This window comes from Catharus ustulatus, chromosome 30 (assembly GCF_009819885.2).
Source record: "Catharus ustulatus isolate bCatUst1 chromosome 30, bCatUst1.pri.v2, whole genome shotgun sequence".
In the NCBI taxonomy this organism is placed as follows: domain Eukaryota; kingdom Metazoa; phylum Chordata; class Aves; order Passeriformes; family Turdidae; genus Catharus; species Catharus ustulatus.
In genome coordinates this window covers 64039-87110 of record NC_046250.1, presented here as the reverse complement: position 1 = coordinate 87110, position 23072 = coordinate 64039, and the positions used below count along the sequence as shown (strand labels likewise).

General features: G+C 55.6%; 1 protein-coding gene across 1 annotated transcript; it reads right to left on the bottom strand.

The window, feature by feature from the left end:
* Nucleotides 1-163: 163 nt before the first annotated feature.
* On the bottom strand, nucleotides 164-22109 carry KCNN3 (potassium calcium-activated channel subfamily N member 3). The gene is made up of 8 exons (XM_033082823.1): nucleotides 21275-22109; nucleotides 18410-18505; nucleotides 14912-15330; nucleotides 9986-10127; nucleotides 8253-8363; nucleotides 6837-6964; nucleotides 6596-6665; nucleotides 164-6166 (listed from the first exon to the last, which is right to left on the bottom strand). The coding sequence occupies exons 1-8, from the start codon at nucleotides 21989-21991 to the stop codon at nucleotides 5870-5872; spliced, it is 1980 nt and encodes a 659-aa protein (XP_032938714.1). The 5' UTR covers nucleotides 21992-22109; the 3' UTR covers nucleotides 164-5869.
* Nucleotides 22110-23072: the final 963 nt, after the last annotated feature.

Genomic DNA, 23072 nt, shown 5'->3' with positions numbered 1-23072 from the left:
TCAGCACTGTTGAGGGGAATCACTGCACCCAGCACAAAATTTCACTTTGGCAAAGGGTCCCTGTGTCAGCAATGCTTCTGACATCACTCCAGTGTTGGCCCCAAGTGTTGGTAGAAAGAAAAGAGCTCTCACAGCTTGCAGAACAGAGGGTCTGAGGCACTGATAGATGTACGTATAGATCATATATTTGTGTGTGTAACTCTGCACAGAGAGCTGCATCCTTACACACCCGCACAGGTAAATACTTCTAGATACTGACCTCTTCAGATTAAAGTCCAAGGCACTTTTTACAGTGAACAGGTTAAAGCCATAGTTTAAAACATGCCTGTTTCTGGGTACAGCTCGGGTTTATGGCAATGTTGTGGGGACGGGCTGTTGTCACACGGGCCAGTCCCCACTCTTGTCCTCCAGCTGAGAGACTGGCCCTGAAGGAGGAATGTAAGCCCGGGACTGGATCCTGACCACACAGACATGCAAGCAGCTCCTGCTACAGGTGCATCAGCAGTGCTGAGACCCCAGCAGGGGGAAGAACACTTTGGGCGGAAGAAGGAGCAGAGCTGGGTGCACCAGGGCCCTCAGCCAAGAGCACCCACTGGGCAGGTGGTTCTGGAGCCCTGCCTGGTGCCTGATGGGGCTCTGAGGTGGGTCATCCCATAGGGAAATAACTAGACCATGGAGAAGCTTTTTCTCTCTCCTGCAAAAGCCCCTCTCTACAACCTCAAACCCTTTGGATAACTTTTAGGAGGGAGCTCAGACCAGTACAGAACCTGGCAGCAGAATTTTACCAAACTGCTGAGCAACCACCACCATTGTCCCCCACCAAACATACCTGGTGGCCATGGCACAGGGCTCTGAGCTGCCTGGGAGATGCTGGGCAGGAGAAGCCCAAGGGAGAGTGGTGCAGGGGACCAGGAATTCCCTAGCAGCTCCAGACCTAGCTGGCAGCAGCAGGAGCTCAGCCCTGGCCTCTCAGAAAAACCAGCTTCTTTCCTCCATCAGAGCTGGTTTCTGCAGGGAGATTTCAGGTCTGGAGTCCAGCAAGGAGCATCCAAATCTCATGGCAGATAATTGCTGCTAGGGCTCTGCTGGGTTGGACTGGCCTGGAAGGGTGAGACCAGCACAGGTCTGACAGTGTCACAGCATGGCAGTGGCTGCAGCTATGGTCAGGAAGGGCCAGTGCAGGAACTTTTAGACTTTCTTTGGACAAAAGCAGCTGGAATTGGTCCCATAGGTGCTGCTAGTTCCTGTACACATCATGCTCTGTGAAGACTGGCCAGGACAAAATGTGGCTGCCAAAGAGCAGTCTAAGACTTATGATCCAGTAGGGATCAGGTCCAGCAGCTCAGTGGCTGCAGATAAGGAAGTGATGCTCTCTGGGTCTCCAGGAGTCCATAGAATCACAGAATCATGGAATCTCACAGTAGTTTGGGTTGGAAGGGATTTAAAGCTCTTCTCGCTCCACCCTGTGCCATGGGCTGGGACACCTTCCAGTAGACCAGGTTATTCCAAGCCCCATCTAACCTGGCCTTGAACACCTCCAGGGATGGGGCAGACACAACTCTGGGCAGCCTGTTCCCAGCTGGAAGGCTGAGACAAAGCAGTCCTTGAATCCTTGTCTCATTTCTCTTTCATGCTCAGGGTTTTGTCCTCCTATGCCGTCATTCTCTGAGGTTGAGCAAAAGCTGCAGCTCCTCAGGGCAGGGTGTGAAATGTGAACTGTCCCAGTCTCTTCTCCCAAGTAACAAGTGAAAAGACAAGAGAAAATGCCTGAAAGTTGTGCCAGAGGAGGTTTAGGTTGGATACTGGGAAAATTTCTTGTGTCTAAGTGTGGTCAGGCTCTGGCACAGGTTGCCCAGGACAGTAGTGGCGTGCCCACCCCTGGAGGAATTTAGAAGATTTGTGCATGTGGCACTTGGGCACATGGGTTAGTGGTGGGCTTGGTCATGCTGGTTAACAGTTAGACTTGATGTTCTTAGAAGACTTTTCCAACCTTAATGATTCCATAATTCTATGAAAATGTGCTCTGCACCACTGTTTTCTCAAGAGCCTCTGTCCTGACTCTTGCAGAGCTTGTGCTGAGGGAGCAGAGTCCCTCCTTCTGCTGGAGGAGACAATCTGAGGGGAATGGCTTTCCAGAACCTGGGAAAAATGGGGACTCTGACCTTCCTCTAGGGAGAAACAAATCTCTGGTACCATTGGGCAACACACAGATTCAGACCTGCTAGAGGTCAGCTTCCAAGTAATGGGAATAAGTACAAGGGAGATAAAGGATAACAACTCGGGTTCTGCACCTCTCCCTGCCTGCCTGTCTCCCATCCTCATTGGCAGTAGTAGCTGTACTCAGAAACAGACATTTTTGGCAGCAGCCTGGCGTTGCTGCCTGCTAACAACCGTGTTGGGTACAAAACCATAATTGAAATTACCATAACCATCATAATATAGCAATATATTTCATAGTTAAAATAAACTATTATGCTTTCCCCTATCATTAAAAAAGAAGCGAGCAGTACAGAGGCAAGATGCAAACCCAGGTCAAAGCTCCTTAAGTCTGGACAGAAACATCCATGAGTTTGCAGAGAGACTGTGGAATTTTCTGGTGTTTCTAGGATAGTTCCTTGCAGGTGGCGCAGGAAGGAGAGTCGTGGAGCAAAAAAAAGCCCCCAAGACTGTGCCAAAAATGGGGCTGTCTGGGCTAGGTGGGTTCTGGAGGGGCATTGGGGACTGGCCTCATTGGACTGTGGGATCAGATGCTTGGCAGCTGCAGGAGGTCAGCATCTCAGCGATTTTCCTCTTGTGCTGTTTGTTCCTCCTTGCTTGGTGATCTTGGCTCTTCTCTCTGTTTGTCCCAATGTCCCTTAGGATATCCAAAATGATCATCTCAGGCGTGTGGACAGGACTGGCTGGGGAGCCTTTAGCGCAGTTGTTTACTGGGGCTGTGCCAGCCAAGGCTGCTGGTGACCAAGAGCTGCTGTCAGGGAGCAGGGCAGCAGCTCTGGGTGGGCATGCCAGGCTGGACTGCACTGGTGCTCCACACCACGCCTGCCCTCACTGTGGCTTCGGGTCAGCTCTGCAGTCCTGGCAGGGCTGGAGGGGCTTAGTCTTGGTGCTGACCACAGTGGAGTGCAGCGCTGGGGATAATGGAGCTACTGGAACCAGTGTTGAAGAACTGGCAGGGGTGTGGGTGAAGGGGTGGGACAGGGGTTTTGGGGATTGGGATGTGGAATGGGGGTGGGATAGGGGTGTGGGGATGTGTGGGATGCAGGGTGCAAGGTGCAAGGCGTAGGGTGCAGACCCTGCACTGCCAGGTCCCAGGCTGAAAGGTTGTTGCAGTGCAGGTTGTGCTGAGGTGAGGCCAGGGGAGGGAGGTTGTGGGGCACGCAGGAATCCACTGCCCCAGCTGTGTCAAAATCCCACTGCAGCAGCAGTAGCTGCTCTGGCCCAGAACAAGGGTCTCTTGCTCCAGTTGCAATCCCACACTCTCACCGTGGTCCTTACCACCTCCAACCTTGGGGCCTGCAGGCTGACAGTACCTGCTCTTGTCTCACTTGGTTGAATTTTCCAGACTTGGTCATGAGCCTGGCAGGGAGGTTCCTGGATTCCTGCTGGCAATATTGATCTTTAAGAATCAATACTTCCTCTGGCTCTCTGATGCCCCAGGACACGTCTTCGCACCTTGCCCCATGCACAGCATCATTCCATGGGCAGTTTGCTCCTACCTGAGGCCCAGAAAGCATTTTTCTCCTCTAGCTGCCTGCAGGCCAGGGAAAATGCTGCATTTCAGACTCTTTCTCAGAATTTCTAACATATTCTCCATTGCCATGCTGGGAACCTCCTGACAGAGACGAGCAGGAGCTTCTGCTGGGCAGGATGGATGGGGGGCACCCATAGACACACGGGGAGCAGCAGCTGGGCTGAGAATAGATCATGGGGGGCTTCCAAGGCAGCAGTGAATTCCCAGCCATTCATGGGATATCAATGACACTAATTACAAGCTCTTGGAAGAACAGCTCATTCCCAGGAGCCGTGTATCTCCTACTGGCCAAGGACCAGTAGCAACGGGCATGTGCCCACCTGAAGGCAACAGGGATGACCATGTTTGGTCCCCTGCTACTAACACAGGGATCTCATTTTGCAGCACTCCTGCTGTTGCCTTACAGCCTTCTTCCTCCTCCTCCTCCTCCTAGGGCCAGCATGGGGGCAGTACTCCTCACTAACTACTGCTTTTTTTCTATGTAATGCCAGCTGCAGGACACAAGTAGAGAAACCACCTCACACCACTGGCAGCAAAGAAATTCTTCAGCATTGGGGGTGTAGGGGTGGTGGTGCAGGAGGGTGGTGTGTCTCTGCCCCTACGTGTGCACAAAATCCAGCATTATTTATGGAAGGGAAGTTACAAAGGAGAGCATTACAGGCTGAGTATACCTGGAGTAACACAGTGACTGATTACAATTACTGACACTGCTGGGCGAGGTGTAATTAATATTGCAGAGTAATTACATAGTTACTTCATCTGTTTAAAAATATATAAGTATTCTCTGCTGAGTTTTCATGGAAAGCAGCAAACACCAATCCCAAAATCGGAGCCTGGCGCAGCTCCATGCAAGGATCCAGGAAAGCCAGAACACAACACTGGGGAAGAACTGAGGAGGAAAAAGGGAGAAATGGTGAAAGCAAAACAGAAAGTGGCTGGTTCCAGAAGCAGCCGAGTGATGCCCTCAGGAAGCTGAACACCAGCAAAAAAGTATAATGGAGTCTGAGGTGCTGCACTTTGGCAGGCATGGGCAGCAGTGCCATTGCTGAGATGGTGCCAGAGAGTGCTGCTGCCCTCCACCAAACCCAGCAGAAGTGGCATGAAGGCGATGGGCTTTGTTTTAAACAGATGAAGCACCTGCCCCTGCTACCACATCACTTGCCAGTGAGCTCCTGCTTGATCCTGGTGCCAACTGGGCTCAAGCACGGATGTTCCCAGCACAAGTGGAGACAGTTGGAGCTGATGGGGTGTTCATCCAGCACTTCTGAGACTGCTGCAAAGAGCCCACTGGCTTTGCAAAATGCTGGGAGGGTCCCAGCAGGCAGTGATGTGAGCACCTGGAGACCCCCTCAGCGCCCGGGCTGGCCTGCCAGCCCCATCGGCTGGGGGCAGCCCTGCGTGGCCCTGCACGCTGTAGGCACTGCTTTCCTGGCCCTGGCATGCGTCTCCAGGCAGGATATGACACTAAGGACCAGAAAGAAGAAGTGTCCATTGTTCTTCTTTAGGTAGAAAACATTCACAGCTCCAGAGAACTCCCCAGGAAGGTTACAGCCAGACATTGTCACCCAGCTGTCAGTGTGAGGGGGCTGTCCTGTGGATCCTGGCAAGGAGATGGGATTGGCGCATCGGCAGAGTCAGCCAGAGCCTGCATAACGAACCCCCCATATTGGCATCTGCCTGGCAAGGTTTGGCAATCATGAGAGGGGCAGGGGGGCGAGGGGAGTGCCCCACGGAGAAAAGCTCTCCCTCCGGTGTCTCCGTTGCTTCAGTGCTTCTGACTTGGTGTTTTGTTTTGTTTTGTTTTGTTTTGTTTTCAAATGTGAAGACCTGAGATTGAGCGTGGGTTTTCTGTCTCTCACCGGACGCCGCGGCACAGGCTGGCCCAAGGCATCACCTTCTGTCCCCTTCCTTCACCACGTGTAGAGGCACCTGAACGGGGATGCAATTCCCGATACCAAGGCGTTGGCAAAGCTCCGAGCGTTGCTCGGCACTGCTGGTCCCACTGGCTCCAGCTGAAGGGTCCTGCAGCGGTTCAAGGACCAGAAGAAAGTTCACAGAGACCTCATGATCTGTGTGGAAATGCTTCCCCTGTCCATGGCGGGGCTGAGGGGCTGCGTTTTAGCAGCTGCTTGAGCTCGTGTAAGGGGTGGGGAAGGATGTGGAGCTGACGCCGATGGGGCTCTCAGAGAGAGGAGTCTGGGGGGTGCCCACCGGCACACCAACCCCCCGAGCCTCCAGGACAGCGGTGAGCAGGCGCTGCTGCTGCTGGCGCAGCATGTCGGCCATCAGCAGGGGCAGAGAGTTGAAGCTGGCACTGAGCTGCTCCAGCTTGGATTCCAGGCCACTGATCTGCTTTTCCAGGTCCTCGCTGCGGTCATTTAGCTCTGTGATGAGGTCGTACATCACGTTCTGCATCTGGGGAGGGGACACAGGGGACAGTGGCAGGGTTAGTACCATGGCTGGAGGGGTTAGTGCTACTGCCACTAGCAGTGCTCACCCCTTTACCCCTTTCTGCCCTGAGAGCTGCCCCATCTCAGCCCACCCCAAGTTCTCCAAGGGTTCTGTGACTGCAGTTTGGCTCATCCCTGGCCATCAAACCAAGGAAACTCTGCTGGCCCTGTGCTGCTGAGCAGTGGTATCTCTTGCAAAAAGGGTTGCAGGGAACCCCTGGCTCATGTATGTGTTTCTCCTCCTGCTTTGCAAGGGCAGCCATCCTGCAGCAGCTATTCCTTGCTGACATTTACTGAGTCGGAGCATTTTGCGGTCAGCCAAGTCTGCTTTAGTTTTTCCAAGTGAAGAAAAACACTGAGTCTGGCCAAGCCACAGGGTTCCTGTGGGACTTGCCTTCGAGAGGTCGACAAGGGTGTTGGCTTGGTCACTCAGCTTCCTCTGCTCCATCTTCACGCTCCGTAACCTGGGGAGAAGGAAAGAGCACATGGCTGTACTCCCTTTCCTCTTTCAAACAGCATCTGGAGACCTGCCTGCATCCTGGGCAATGGAAAACTGTCCCCATGCCCCTGCCAGGAACAGGATCCTGGTTTATCTTGAGCTCAGTCTGCCCCCAGCCCACTGCACAGCCTCTTACTGGTGGATGGCTTGTAGGAACTTCCTCTGGTGCTTTCTGACTTTAGCATGGTCGATCTTCTTCAACAGCTTAGTGTGCTTGTAGATAAGCCACGTTTCCCGCAGGACGTTGGCTGCTGCATTCTTGATCTGAAAAGGAAGAGTGGCTGCAGGTCACCAGCCATGTGAGATTTCACAGAGACACTGGTCTGGCTCTGCCATGAACCAATGTTGCAAGAGCACTTGAGCTGCCCCAGCTGGAGCGAGGCGCTCAGCTTTGCACCCGCACGGTCTCCTGGACTGTTCAAGGGATGATGAGCAGTTCAAGCAGGAGTAAGAGAAGGCAGTGCTATTGGCCCTTGGTGCACTCACATCCCTGTCCTACTCTGCACTCATGCTCAAGCTCTTGGATCTTTGCCTACACACAAAGTTGTACCATAAGACTCAAGAAAAAAATCCCAAAGTTTTTCTTGATTCCTGCACCCATCTGCCAATCTTGGCAGGTCCCAGTTTTGCTGCCGGCACTGGGACATGACTTCCATAGACTCTCCAGCTAAACCACAGCTTGGCTGCTCATTCCAGGAGAAACTGGCTGCTGTCTCTCTGGCATGGAGCCTGCAGATCCATATCAATGGCCAGTGGAGCAGGGCTGACCAGCTGTTTTGCTTTCCCAGCCTGGTCACACCAAGGTCCTGACTTTTCCTAGGGTGTCAAGGCTTTGTCTGGGGCTCTGCTCTCTGGGGTGAAGTGGGTGCCTTGGTTGCATCCCACCACTGGTTGCCTTTCCAAGGGCTGCACTGATGCTCATTTTGCCACCATCCCCTCTAAAACATATTCTAGTCTGCAGAGCCCATTATATGACCAACCAACCAACCAACCAACCAACCAACCAACCAACCAACCACTGTTGTTTTGCTGATGCTTTGCCATGATGAGGCTGCCAACACCAGCAACCTCCTGGTGCTCCTGCATGATACCAAGGATGTGACACCAGACCCTGGTATGACACTGCCCCACTGCTGGCTCTGGGTCCCTCCTCAGGGGAGCCTCACAGTGTGTTTCTTGTCTGGGCGCTGAATCACCAAAATCCAGTTGTCTTCCTGACACCAAGGGAAATGAGATCATGCTCTGGAAGAGGACAGAGTATGCTCCCAGAGGGAGCATCACCTAAATCCCTGGAAGAGAGCTGATTCTGTCTCAGCATAACACTCACGCCTGCACTATATCCACAGCACTTGCACAACTTCCTCAGCAGTGATACCTGCAGGATCCACATCCAAAGATGCCAACACCTTCCTCTCCTGTTGCAGCCTCACCCAGAGATGCTGACACCTTCTTCCACTGTGGTACCCACTTCCTGCTGCCATGGTAGCCCAAATCCCAAGCTCCTGGCAGACAACAATGCCCCCAGCTCCTGCTGTCTCCCATGGCACCTTACCCGCTTTGTCAGCTGTGTGTCCATCATGAAGTTGTGGACGTGCTTCTCAGCTTTGGTGAGCTCCAGCTTCCTGGCCACCACAGCCACCACCAGTGCTGTACATCCAGCACCCTGTCCAGGGACATTAGTTGGGGAAATAGTTTGTCACCCTCTTGTAATACCAACTCTCCCACCCTCATCCTTGCAATCTGCTAATTAACTAAATGTACATGTCCTCCCCATTATCCTAAAAAGAAGCTATTACAGAGCCTGGGTGTCCTTGAGTGGCTGACAATGGGCTGTGTAACTAATGGGAGAGGCCAGCAGTGGTCAGGGTGAGCCTGTGCCACTGTGGGGCAGAGATCTGCCCTGTGCCAGAGCCCAGTGGGATGGGGAGCCCTCCACTCCCAAGAGGTCTGGGGTGGGAGAGCAGTGGGGAAGTACCAGGCAACATGGGTGAGAACAGAGAAGGGCCCCAAACCAGGACCCTTCAAATTGCCATGTATCCCAACTGCACAGCAGGGAACTCACTCATCCTGGCAATTAGAGCCAGATCTGCCTGGCAGCCATCAGCTCATCTGTGCACATCTGTGCCAAGGTGTTCTTTCCAGAGCCTCCCTGCTCTGCTCCTGCCCACTGCTGCTCCTACCAGCTGGGTTGCTTCCCCCTACTGCTCTGGCAGAGTGCTGTCAGCCCTACGAGCTCTCCTTAGAGTAATTAATTAACCTGATACCCTGAATCCTTCAGCATCCTCAAAGGTCCTGCTGCACACTCTTGACTCCCATCCTCTCTCTCTTCCTGGCAGAGCAGCTGCCCTGGGGCTGGCTGGGGAAGCCCAACAAAGCCTCCAATGCCAGTGGTCATGGGTGTCTCCATTCCCAGGGGTGAGGGGTTGTGCTGGGTGTGGAGGGACACTTTGACAGATGATGTTTCACTTCAAAGTAACCATTGGTAAGGGAAGAGCTTTGGGAGCCTGCAGCACGGGGATGCCCTCAGCTGAACCAGCAACTTTTTCTCTGCTGGCAATTGCTGCATCATCCCCATCCACAGGGATTTTCTCCCTTGCTTGGCTCTCACCAATAATACCAGCCTTGCTGTGTCTGACCTCTTCCAAGAGAAATCAAAGACTTGAGGATATTATAGAATTAATACCTCTTGGTGGAGCCTCCCCAGCTGATATTCATGGGGTGTCAGCTTGGTCTGCCCTACCTGGGAGGAGAGATGGCTCCATCCCCAGGGCCTGGAGCTGAGGTGGGCAAAGCTGGGTGCTGATCTGTGGAGGAACCACGACCACAGGGCCCCCAGCTGCTCCTTCAGCAGCCCTGGCTGGAAAGTCCCACAAGCCAGGAGATCTTGTGGTGGGCTCCTTGGAGCAGGTATGCTTGAGGCCCTGGGGAATGGTGACCTTTTGGCCAGAAGGAAATGAACCCGTGGCAGATGAGCAATGGAAGCCAGGTGGTGTGGACAGGATGTCCAAGGTATGCTAAGGTGCCCTTCTGCTCCCTGGGGACATCACTGACTCCACCAAAGGCCCTCGTCCCTTACTGAATGTGGCTCCAAACCCACCCCAAATTCATCAGCTGAGACAACTCCATCAACTTCCAGGCTATGAGACCTCAGAGCTGAAGTCATTAGGCCTTGTACACAGACAAAACAGCTGAGAAACAGCTCCCTGTAAAATCCAGTGGCTCCACCTCTGCAATGGAGACAGGCAGAGCCCACAGAATGGACAATCAGCTTGGCATGGCCCTTACCATGATGCCAGTGAGCAGGCAGACTCCCTTCCCACAGTAGGTGTGTGGGACCATGTCACCATAGCCAATGGAGAGGAAAGTGATGGAGATGAGCCACATGGCACCCAGGAAGTTGCTGGTCACATCCTGCTGGTCGTGGTACCTGCCAAGGAGACACAGACATCAGTGTCACAGCAGGGGACAGGGATGGATGTGGCAGAAATGGGGGTACCTGGGCACAGTGGCTCCCTGGCATGGGCTATGCTGGGGTACAAGATTAACAGCACAGTAGGATGTGCCATAGTAGCAGTGGTTGCACAATTTCTGGCACTGGAAAACCCACATGGACAAAATGAGAACAAAATCTCAGTGGAAAGGGCTTCTGCTTTCAGTCAGACCTGTCACCACATCCCAGTCCTGTTGTGTGTCCCTGGTTTCATGCGGTGTTGCAGCGAGAATTGGCTGAGGGAGAGAGAGCTGTGGCTGTGCAAAGCCCCTGACCACAGCAGCTCCATTGGCATCCTCCCCTGCATCCTACTGCTGCTGCAGCCTGGGCTGTGCTGCCCCAGAAGACAGAGCTGTCAGCAGCCCCAGCAGAATTGCTGGGGATAGATCCTGTTGAGCCTCTGGCATTCACTTGGTTTTCAGGAACAAAGGAACAGCTCACACATTCAAGACACAGCACATGTGGAGTGGCTGCAGCTTTGGGAGTGCTGCAGATTTTCCAGGTCCCTGCTGAGATGTGAGGTCAGTGACCACTCTGGCTGTCCCAGACATTGGCTGTGGCTCTTCCAGCAAACAAGCAACCAGGGGCCCCAGCTGCCTGCAGCTGCCCAGGGCTGGTGCAAGCACAGCCAAGCCATGCAGGTATGTTTGCTGAGGGATGCAGGGCTGACCCCTGGCAGCAGAGCATGGCCTGGCCCAGCCTGCAGTGGGACTCAGCCCTAAGTCAGCAGGGGCAGGCAATGCCTTTACCCCACTTTGAATAGGATGGTTGTTTTCCTGCCTCCCTGGCAGGCTTCTCCCAGCCTCTTCACAGAATCCAGAGAGGGAAAACAGATGGAGCTTTTGGCAATCCCAACTCCAAGATCATCACTCGCAGAGCAGTTGGGTTTTCTCCCTTTCTGAAATGTTTTTCCCTCAGCTGGAGACTCAAATGAGGACCTGGTGCAGGAGAAAGCACCCTCAGCCATGGTGAGATTCACTCTGGGCAGGGTTGGCCAGGGGAGCTAGAGCTGGTAACCACAGTGGCACTCCCCAAAATTCCAGCACCAGCAGTGGGGCACACACACTTATCCCATCCAGTGTATTCTCCCGAGAAGAGCTGAGCCCACCTTATCCATCAGGATGGAATCTCCTACGAGGACAACCTCAAAAGCATCATGCTGGACAAGGGGGTTACAGGCCTACTGGGCAGAGGGACATTTTCTCTTCTGAGTAGCACTTTGAGCAAGAATTGATAAACCAGAGGTGGTCATGGCTGGTGTGGGCAGAAAGAGGGGCCACCTACTCACGCCAAGGGTTGCTGCAATCAGTCAGACACCAGCACTGCTTTCTGTTGTCCCCTTGTCTGCCTGCCCCCACTAAGGCCACAGCCACCCTCAGCACTGTGGCTGCTGTGAGCATCACCCCATTGCCACACCATGCTACTGTGGCAGCCCCATCCCGGCAGAACCGACACCACAGGGCTGGGCAGCCCCAGCTCGGGCTCTGGGCTGGCTGCAGCCCCGTCCCAGGAGCAGGCAGGGTGCATGAACGAGCACACAGCGTGAGTACGCAGTGTGAGCACGCAGTGTGAGCAGTGTGAGCAGGCAGTGTGAGCAGTGTGAGCACGTGTGAGCGCGCAGTGTAAGCGTGCAGTGTGAGCGTGCAGTGTGAGCATGTAGTGTGAGTGCACCGTGTGAGTGTGCAGTGTGAGCACACGTGTGAGCGCATGTGTGAGCAGGCAGTGTGAGCGCGCAGTGTGAGCGTGCAGTGTCAATGCGCAGTGTGAGTGTGCAGTGTGAGCACGTGCGTGAGCGCATGGTGGGAGCAGTGTGAGCACACGTGTGAGCATACAGTGTGAGCATGCAGTGTGAGTGTGCAGTGTGAGCATGTGTGTGAGCGCGTGGTGGGAACAGTGTGAGCACACAGTGCGAGCGCACAGTGTGAATACGCAGTGTGAGTACGCAGTGTGAGCAGTGTGAGCACCCGTGAGCGCACTGTGTGAGCGCACAGTGTCAATGCGTAGTGTGGGCACATGTGTGAGCGTGCGGTGGGAGCAGTGTGAGCACGTGTGAGCGCACAGTGTGAGCATGCAGTGTGAGCGTGCAGTGTGAGCGTGCAGTGTGAGCGCACAGTGTGAGCATGCAGTGTGAGCAGTGTGAGCGTGCAGTATGAGCGCACAGTGTGAGCATGCAGTGTGAGCAGTGTGAGCACACATTGTGAGCATGCAGTGTGAGCGTGCAGTGTGAGCGCACAGTGTGAGCATGCAGTGTGAGCAGTGTGAGTGTGCAGTATGAGCGCACAGTGTGAGCAGTGTGAGCAGTGTGAGCACACAGTGTGAGCACACATTGTGAGCATGCAGAGTGAATGCACAGTGTGAGCACACATGAGCATGCAGTGTGAGCAGTGTGAGCAGTGTGAGCACATGTGAGAGCACACAGTGTGAGCACACAATGTGAGTGCACAATGGGAGCATGCAGCGTGAGCACCCGTGTGAGCGCACAGCATGAGCAGTGTGAGCAGTGTGAGCACACGGGTGAGCACACAGGTGAGTGTGCAGTGTGAGCAGGGTGAGCACACGGGTGAGCACACAGGTGAGTGTGCAGTGTGAGCAGGGTGAGCACACGGGTGAGCACACAGGTGAGTGTGCAGTGTGAGCACACAGTGTGAGCGCACGAGTGAGCGTGCAGTGTGAGCAGTGCGAGCAGTGCGAGCGTGCAGTGTGAGTACACAGTGTGAGCACACATGAGCGTGAGCACGCAGTGAGAGCACACATGAGCGCGCAGTGTGAGCAGTGTGAGCACACGTGTGAGCGCGCCGTGTGAGCGCGCAGTACGAGCACACGAGTGAGCACTCCTCGGCGGGCAGGCCGAGCAGCGCTGGCGCCGTGTGCGGTGGCCAGGCGAGCAGGCGAGGTTGCTAAGCGACTCCTGCCTTCGGAGAGGTGCGGCCCCGCGGCGCACGGGAGGATGCCGCGCCCACAGACACTGGGGACCACAGCTCAGCGCCGAGACGACGTGCCATGACCCCAGCCCGAGAACCAGGTCTTGGAGAGGCACGACCACTTCTCAACTGCCCGGCCCCAGCGGGTGCTGGTTGGGAATGATCCTGCAAACCACAGCAATTTGGTTTCCAGTGACATCAGTGTGGACAGGGAGACACGTCCTGGGTAGCTCCTGTGGGAGTTGTGTGACCCCCAGGGCCGGTGCATGCACAAGTGATGTTGCATCCCTCGCACATGGAGCGTGTCCTAGGGGTTCTGCATTCCCCCAGCCGTGCATTCCCCAGGACTGACGCATCTCAGCCCACCTGGGCTCACTCCTGCCTCTCTGTACATACAGGGAGGTGATGGCAACTGCGGTGCCAGTGATCTGCAGTGCCTTGTCTGCATCATTTCTGGTTGTTTTTGTTTTGTTTTGTTTTTCCCTAATAGTTCTTCATTGCATTTTCGAGCCTAAGCCTCGGCAGGTGAGGGATTGCCCTCCTGTGTGTGTCCTGGGTGCCTGTCTGCCTGCTCCCTGTTTAGGACCCATAAACCACAATTTCTCAAACACAATTAGGCAATGCCTGAGGATCCAGCTCATAAGGAGAGCATCATTAAGGGAGGCAGGAAGACAAACACAGCCTGTAAAAGCTCATAAAATCTCAGTGTGCCGTCCCACACCACTGCCACAGCACTTACAGCTGCCCTAATATCCCTTTGCAGCATAACCAGAGCAACGGGTCCCACCCTGGGGAAGAGGGGGTGTGGTCTTCCTCTCACTTTGCAAGCAATCTAGAAGCAGTCCGAGTGTCCCAGGTAACCCTGGGGAGCCTGTAGGTGTGATCCCTCGCACCTTAGTTCGAAGGATGACACAAAGCTGCCACAAAATGACCTGCCCTCCCTTCCCCATGTGCTGCTGGCACCCCGCACTATGGCTGTGGAGAAAACCTGGCACAGCACTGGGATGCCACCACTGCAGCCCCCTGGCTCCCTCAGCAGACAAAGAGTGGTGGCAGGTCCCTGAGAGATGGAGGTGCAATGATACCCACCAGGCTGGTCGCCACAGCAACCCCAGTGCTGAGCACACTGATGCTGGCATGATGCCATCAGGCTGTGGGTTTGTCACCACAGTGTTGTCATGGCAGTACTGCTAGAGCCTGAGCCAGGCCCCGTCACTTACCATCAGCACCTCTGGTCCCTCCCCACACACAGCCCCACAGCTCCCACCATTCTCCATGTCTCCCATCCATGTGGCTGGGGCTTCTGGCACCACACACTGAGCTCTTCCACAAGGACCCTGCCTGGCCTAGGTACTGCACTGCTCTGCTTCCTGCCTGAGTTGACAATTTATCATCTGGTAATAACAGGGCTTGGTGGAGCTGAGGCCCCAGAGCCCAGCATCACTCATACATCGCATCTCCATTGAGAATCTCAAACTGCCACAAATCCCAAAACACAAACTGCTGCACATCATCATGAAGTCCTGAACTGCGGCACATCCTGAACCATGGAGCATCCCAAACTTCTGCACAGCCCAAACTTCTGCTCGTCGTGCATCCTGAACTACTGGGCATTCCAAACCACCATGCATCTCAAACCTCCACACATTATGAACCTACATGTGTCCTGAACAGCTGAGCATTCCAAACCACCAGGCATTCCGAAGTGTTGAGTGTCCTGAGCTGCTGAGCATCCTGAACTGCCACCTACCCCAAACCACTGTGAATCCTAAAGTACCACGCATCCCAAACCCCTCTCACCTCTCACACACACGGACTGTCCATGCAGCGATGATCCAGAGGGAAATGCTGAAGACCAGCAGCACGGTCCCAGGGCAGATGGTCATGAGTGTCTTCATGACAAAGCGGGTGTTGAAGTTAATCTTGTTGAGTGCCCCAATGCTGCGTGAGGAGGCGTCAGTGAAGAGCTTGCTGTGCAGCAGCATCACCCGAGCGATCAGGTAGAGGCGCAGGAACATGGGGATAGACAGGATGATGTCCACATCAGCCTCTGCCCGAGAAGGGGTGTAGGAGAAAGCCAGGCGAGCTGTCCAGAAAAATTTGTACTCCCCAGGAATGGGGTGTATGGCACAAACCAGCATCTCCAGGCTGATGTAGAGGATGCGCTCGTAGGTCATTGCTATCCGCCAGTCGTCAGCTCCATTGTCGATCACAAAGAGCTGCCAAGATGCAAAACCACACCGTTACCAGTGGCCCCACACAAGTTGCCCACTGGCATCCCTCCCTCCACAAGCAGTGAGGGTCTGACACCAGAGCTAAGGGGAGCTGGGTGTGGCTCAGCTAGAAGAGCTGGGGATGGATGGAGAAGGAAGACATGAGAATGAGTCACCACCAACCTCTCTGCTGCCCAGCTAGTGTGTGTCAGGGCTGGTCACATTGCAGGGGACACCAAAAGCTTTAAGGTGCCTAGCCTTGAGCACACACCCAGGTACAACATGGTGACAGTTCACTCAAAACCTTGCTGGCAGAGCCCACCTCCTGGAATGTCCCCCTCATCCAGGCCACAGAGCATCAGCATGAGCCACTCCAGTCCCTCTGCTCCTGGTGCTGCACTGATTTCACCGACAGTCATCACACCTTGAGTGCCAGAGTGATATCTGGGCAGTGAACGCCACAGTCAGAGCATCCAGCTGCTGGCAGAGATGGGATTCGGTTGTCATGGCAACTGATGGTTCATTCTGGGTACACCAGCTCCTCTCTCATCATCAGTGATGGAGTTGGGGTCTCTGCAGGAGCTGGGAAGATGGCAGCTCAGCTGGCCTCTCTGGGATGCCTCCAGAGCCCTGGGAGTCACCTACCCTGTCCTGTCAGCAGGGCTGTCCTGACGCTGCCATCGGCTTCTGCCTGGTGTGACAGGAACACCAGTATCACCCCCAACAGCAGGGATGTGCTCAGGGCCTCTCTGCAAGCAGCACTTGGCAAAGAAACCACCAGGAAGGGATCCAAGGGGGATGTGGCAGCTGGTGCTACTGTCCGCGTCCTCAATCCTGCGAGCATGAAACGATGCTGGCTTGCTCACGGATCCAGGGCTGCACACAGCCAGGGCAGCAGACGAGAGGTGGGTGGGGAGCATGGTCCCAGCTGGTGCTGAGCCCTGGAACAACCCTCCTGCCCTGCCAGAGTCCCCAGTACACCTGTGCCAGCCGTCTCACTAGCACGGCATGGCACTTGGGGCTCTCCCTGGGGATGGCAGGAGCCACTGGGACTGACTCAGAGTGGCTGTCCCAGCCACCTCCCTTTCTGTAGGGAAAACTCTGCTCCTTTTAGCTGCTTTGTTTGAGAAATTGTTTACAAAAATGCTCCAAGCTGTCAAGGGAGATCCTCAGGCATTTAGCAAGCTGACAGCCTATTCCTTCCTGGAAAAGGGTGTTAAAATAAACAAATTAGCAAGCGGAAAAAGGCAGGAGCCTTTTGACTGCATGATGGGGGGTTGGCATAGGCCAGGGAAGGAGCAAGAGAAGATTTGGGCAGGATTCCCCTGAGCCAGCCCCTCTCAGTTCTGTACCTGTGAAGCATCAATGCAGGTTTCTATGGAAACCTTGTGTGGTTCAGTGGTACCCAAGGGGGCATTCCCCAACATTTCTGGCTCCAGCAGGGGAAGGAAAAAAGAGTGTTGGCCACCACATCTCCAGAAAAACAAAGCCCAAGAAAAGCTACTGAGATACCTCATGGGGACTAAAGTTTCACCAAAAGCATAAACACCCCCAGGCTTTTGTTATCCAAACATTGGGATGGTGATGTGGTGCTGGCAGAGGATGGCACGTTCTGCCCTCAGCACCAGAGCCATCATTGGGGTGCTGAGTGATGCTTCAGCCCCAGAGAAACTGAGGCACAGGAAGACATTCAAGTACCCCAAAGGACTAATTAACACAATTAGTAGGAGGATAGAATCACAAACTGGTTTGGGTTGAACAGGACCTTAAAGCTCATCTCATTCCACCCACTTACATGGGCAGGGACACCTTCCACTAGGCCAGCTTGCTCCAATCTCCATTCAACCTGGCCTTGAACATTTCCAGTGGCTGAGGCAGCCACAGCTTCTCTGGGCAAGAAAGGAAGAGGGAATCCTGAGGGAAGAGGCTGAAGTAATTATTTTCCAGAGGCTGGGAGGTCTGACAAGTGCCATGGCCAGGTGAGCACAGTCCCCAGCCTCGGTCGAGAGGTACAAGAAGTTGAGGATTTACAGCTCTGGCAGCCCCATTCCGTTTTGGTTGGAGCAGCAGCAATTCATAACACTCCATAACACACAGGGCAACATGCAGCCAGCACAACTTTATTGGGGCAGATTAAGTCAAACTCATCTAATTCTCTGTGTTGGCAGTGTAACTGGCCTGGCAGAGCAGCTGGGACCACGGTGAGGTTCAGTCCCCATGGGCAGAGGGACAGCACTGAGACTTTGGCTCTGGTCAAGGCAGGAGAGGTAGGATGACCTGTGTGCTGCCTGGGTGGATGTTGTGTTTGCACAACCCACTGCCAGGAACAACAAGCAGAGGAAACAGCGAGCAGCGGGGGCACGGCTCACCCGGCTGACCCCAACCACCGTCATCCTGGGGTAAATATTATTCCAGCAAGAACCAAAGCTCTCAAATATTTGCCTTGAGTAACTCACCCCCAGGCTTTATCCCCACGAGGGCAGGCTGAGCTGGAGTGGGGACTGCAGGGACAGAGGCAGGCAGGGAGTGGGATGCTGCTGCCAGCCCCCTATAGGGCAAAGCTCCTACATCCCCCAGCCCCAGGAGAGTCAAGGTGGGATTATGGTGCACTCAGGGCCAGGGGCTTTGACATCCCTTCCCAGGATGCTCCTTCTCCTGACTGGTGATTCATTCTTCCCATGCCCAAAACAGGCTGGCATTGTGCCGAAGCTAGGTTGCACAGGGAAGCACAGCCTTCCTGGAACAAACTGGGAGTCCTTTAACTTCCCAGGGAGGAAAAGAGTGTGCAGCCCTGATTAGGAAAGGATTTCGTGGCTTTCCTTGGCACTTTGACTGGCCTGAGCCCTTCCTGGCTGTAGTCTCCCCCAGCTACCACCATATCTGCTCAGACAGACCCCTTGGTGCCTGGCCTGACTGCCCCCCAAGAACCCTCACTGCCCCCCAAAAAACCCTGACAAAGAGGAAGGAGGCTCCTTCAGGATGGAGCAGGATGTGAGCACAGGTACTGCATCCCACTCAGGTGGTTGGCAAACCCCACAGCACACCCCAGCAGCCCCTCACTAGGATTGATGATGCCAGGACCTACCTGCACCTCCCGTGTGTGATAGGCGATGATGAGGCCCAGCAGGATGACAGTGGAGAGGCTTATAAGGCATTTCAGGGCCAGGGAGAACATGGAGTCCTGCAGAGTGAAAGCAGGAAAGGCATTTAGGGGTACACAGCTGTGGGACTCCACACCCTAAAGAAAATACTGCCCCCCAACACCTGAAATCCCCATCATCAACAGCACTTCTGCTGCTTCAGCTTCTCCCCTAAGCAGCTTGACACCACCAGTAGCATCAGCATCACTGGCACCACTGGTACCACCTGCACCATGGGCCCTCTCTTCAAAACTCTTTTAAAATTCTATTATGCTTATTTAATTCTGAGTGCAGTTCCCAGCCACCCCTCTGAGATGTGCAGTGCCCCATCTAACCTGAGCCCAGTTTTATGGTATCCAAACCGATGATTTAACTAGAACCCCAGCTAATGGGTCTTATGCAAATTAGGGAAATGGCTGAACTGGCAGGTCCCCAGGAAAAGCAGGGATTCACCATTCCCTTTGGATACTGGTAAACTCATGTGTGTGCCAGCCACAATCCAGCCCTACTGATGGCAGCCCCTCACCAAGATGTTATTGCCAAAGCATCCCACCTCACTGCTGCACCCATCCCACACCTCCACACCATCCCCAGCGTGCTGAGCCCCAGCGTGGTGACCCATGGCACACGTGGTGACCCATGGCACACTCATGGCATGCTGTCCTTGGCTCCCCAGTGTGCTGGGCTGGTTTTGGTCTTGTTTGGCTCCCTCTCCCCAGTGTTCCTCGTCTCCACAGGGTGTTTGCACGCAGAGAAGGGACTATTTGCTGTGGAGGCGGTGCCGCATTGTTAACAACTTGGCTCTGGCTGTGCAATTGTGTGGATATAATGGCTGGTGCTAAGAAAAGTGCTGGGACTAAACACTACTATTGACAGGCTAACTCCGGGGCAGCATTGTGCCAAGGTGGCTCAGTGTTTCCCATGGGCACAAACCCTGTATGGGCAATGCCTCCTGCCTGAAGAGACCTGTCAGGAAGAGCCCTTCCTGGATGCCATGCTTGCAGCAAACAACATGAGGTCTTGGCCCAAGTGGGGAAAGACCTTGGCACCCCTGGAATATGTCCTGCCCCACCATGTGGAAGGCAGGATGCTTCACTCTGGTAGTGCTGCACATGGTGTGGGAAGCAGCAATACTGTCCCATGGGCAGGAGAGGCCCTGTCCTGCCCACCAGGCAAACCCTGGCCAGTGTGTCCTTGCTTCCCAGCTCAGCCCTGGCTTCCTCTGGCTGGGAGCATGCAGTGACATGTCTGGGGCCATGGGGCAGAGCTGGAGCTGCACTGACATCCCCACATCTACAATGACAGCCAGCCCTGATCACATGCACTCCCACACTCACGGTCATGTCCCTGCCAGTGAGTTCTGGTTTCTCACTGGGGGCTGCTGGGGGTGGGGGGGGGGGATTTATACATAGCTGCTGCAAATCTGGCCAAGGGCCTGCGGAGGCCGGAGCCAGGAACTCTCCTGCACTCTGTGGTTGTCAGCACAATTGTTTGTGTCACAGTGGGGCAGGGGCGTAGCGGCGTGTCACAGCTGCTGCATGGCAGCAGCGCTGACTCACAGGGTCTTCCCCAGCTGACACAGCAGCTCAGCGTGGTGGGGCCAGCGAGCATGGCAGCAGTGCTGCTGGCAGCTTGGTAAGGGTGGACAGGCCCCCTGGCACCAGGCAGGCAGGCACACGGAGCCTGCGAGGGTGGCTGCAACTCAACAGGTAGCAGATGCAGGTGGGGGATGGTGGTTTGGCTTTGCTCCTGCCAAAGGGGAGTGGGAACCACCAGAAAAAGGCTCTGGCATTGAAACATCTTTCTTTCTCGGCAAGGATGCCAGAGATGCCAGCTTAGTACTAAGGCATGCCTCTGCCTCAGAGCAGTGGAACTGCTGCCCGCAGCCCCTGCATGCCCACTGACCCTGACAGCCATGGAAAGATGGGGCTCAGCCACCCCCACACCAGGCACCTCGGTGGGGAGGCAGAGGGTTCCCCAAAACCGCAGGACCCCCCCCCAGTGCCACGCCTCCCTTCCTCCTCCTCCTCTGGTCACCCTGCCCTCCCCGCTGCCCATGCCGGATAATGGCAGGAAGTGTTGAACAGCCCCTTCCCATCCCGCTTCTTCCCCTCCACTGGCGGCATCCTGGCACGGGGACCCCCGCTGGCTGCACCCCAGCCCCCTCGGCAGTGCCATCCCGTGACGCCCATGGGTGCTGGTGGGGGTGCCAATGCCTTCCCCTCTCTGGATAGGTATAAATAACATGACATACAAAGAGTTATTCATATCGCTGCCAACCAGCTCAGCCCGGGAGCAGGAGCTGAAAGGGACGGCGGGGGGAGGGGACTGGAGAGGGGGGGCAGAATTATAAATAAAAGACACTGTCCTGCAAAAAAAAAAAAAGGGAAAAAAAGGACAGGAAGGGGTGTGGAGGAGGAGGCAGAGGAGGGAGGGGGTGCTTTGCTGCACCGCCGGGGGCACAGTGCTTTTGAGCAGAGCACTGCCATGCCAGCAACAGGCACCACAGTCCTCAGTGGGTCGGTGCCTGCTGCTACAAGTGCATGGGGCAGGACTCAAGAGAGCAGCTAGCAGTGCACAGTCCCTGCACCTCCAGCCAGGTGTCACCCTGTGCAGCACCTGTGGCTGCAGCATCCACCAAAGCTCTGGGAACATCCTGCCAGTCACCAGCCAGCCTATCCACTCCAGCTGGGCCAAACAGCTCCATATTTATCCCGTGGGATAGATGGGGCAAATGGCTCCATGCTCACCCTACCAGGCACCATCTGATGCCACCAGCCCCACACACACCCCCATGGCCCCCTTGGTACCTTGGAGTAGAGCCCCCAGGAGAGCTCGGTCTCAATGACCATGACGACAATGCCAAACATGCCGAAGATGAGCGCGTAGTCGCTGAGGCGCTTCCTCTTCTCGAACAGTGCCCGGCGGTGCCCGAGCCGGTAGCCAATGTTCTGCGCCTTGCGCTTGGGCCCCTTGGCAAAGGTGGTGGGAGCCGGCCGGGCAGGCGGGCGGGTGGGACGGTGGGTGGTGGGCGCATGGTTGTCCTCGCGTGAGACAACAATTTCAGGGGGTTCACCGGCACCGAAGAGCTGCAGGGGTTGTGCCTCCGGCTCGGCCTCGATGAGGTTCCGTCGGGATGCGCTGAGTCGGCTGAGGGGCTTCATCACCCCTCCGCTGTACTTGCAGGAGCTCATGGCAATCTCGGTGAAGGGGTTGCTGTCCCGCCGATGAACCAAGGGGCTGGGCTGCCGGTGCTTGCTGCTAGCCACCCCAGAGCCCGCTGGGTGGTCGCCGAGGTTGAGCTGGCTACCGTGGCGGGAGGAAGGGTGGAGGGCGGCGGGGGCGGCGGGAGGAGGAGGAGGGGCCCGTAACGACCCGGGCGAGGAGTGCAACAGGCTGTGCTGGAGCGGCGGCAGCGCGGAGGGCGGCGGCGGGGACCGTTCATCCCCCGGTAACGGGCAGGGACACCGACCATCCTCCTCCAAGTCCCCCACGCCCGAATCGTGGAGATGTCCCGATGTTTCCATGACGGCGGTACCGGCGCCGCTTTGCAGGGCACCGGTTCCGCTTTACTTGCCACCGGCCCCGTTCGCTGGATCATGAATGGGCTCCGTGCTCTCGCCGCTATCGCCGCCGCCACCGCCCCCGCCGCTGCCGCTGGCCCGGCCCCGCAGCGCCATTGGCCACGCTGGGGCTCCCCGCAGGCTGACATCATCCCCGCCCGCTCCCCGCTTTGTATCTCCCCCTCCATCACACCCCCGGTTCCTGCATCTCTGCGGGGTCGTTCGGGATTGTAGTGCACCGGGATGCACCAGGCGCCAGCAGCCGTGCGCCCCGACGGGCAAGTCGCGACCGACCCCTCGTCTGTTTAACCCATTGGGTTCCCCCACGGGCATCCCCCCTCCTTTTATATAATCCCTCTTAATCCGTTTACAGAGGCTGGAGATTACGAACAGCAGCTGGAGCAGGTGCTCCCATCCCGGGGGTGGGTCATGGATGGGGGGCACGATGTGTGTGTCTCAGGATGTCCCCAAGGTCGGGGTCAGGGTAATGGTAGACCCAGACTATGGGATATATACATACAGATGTATAAGGGGCCCTAATCCCCCCTCAACACCCGCAGCCCACCCAGGAACCACCACCCCTCACCCCCCGCTGTGCCCAGCTGTTGCTGGAGAGGAGCAGATATAAGTGTATGAGTTTGGGAAGCAGATAATCTGTAGGGAATTGCTAGTAACAGTATTAAAAGATACTAGGGCAGCTAGAAACCTTATTAAAAGACACCATGAAACATCCAGCTGGTGACCCTCTGCTTGGACAGAAGGTATTGAACTGCACTTCTGCTGCCCAAAAGCTGGGAAACCCATGGCAGGGGTGGGGCGGGATGACCTGTGTGTCCCTTCCCCAGAAATGAGACACAGGCTTAGTGTGGCAGCAGTTCTCAGTGTCAGAGCTTTATTCCAGAGCAGGAAGCATTAGCAGGAGGTGGAGGGGGAGATGCTGAAGGGCTGGGGAGAGCTCAGGGATGATGCTCAGTTGAGAGACATGGAGCTATAGGCTCCTGTGGAGTGACTGCACCAGCATCTCCAGCTGCTCGCCCAGGGCCAC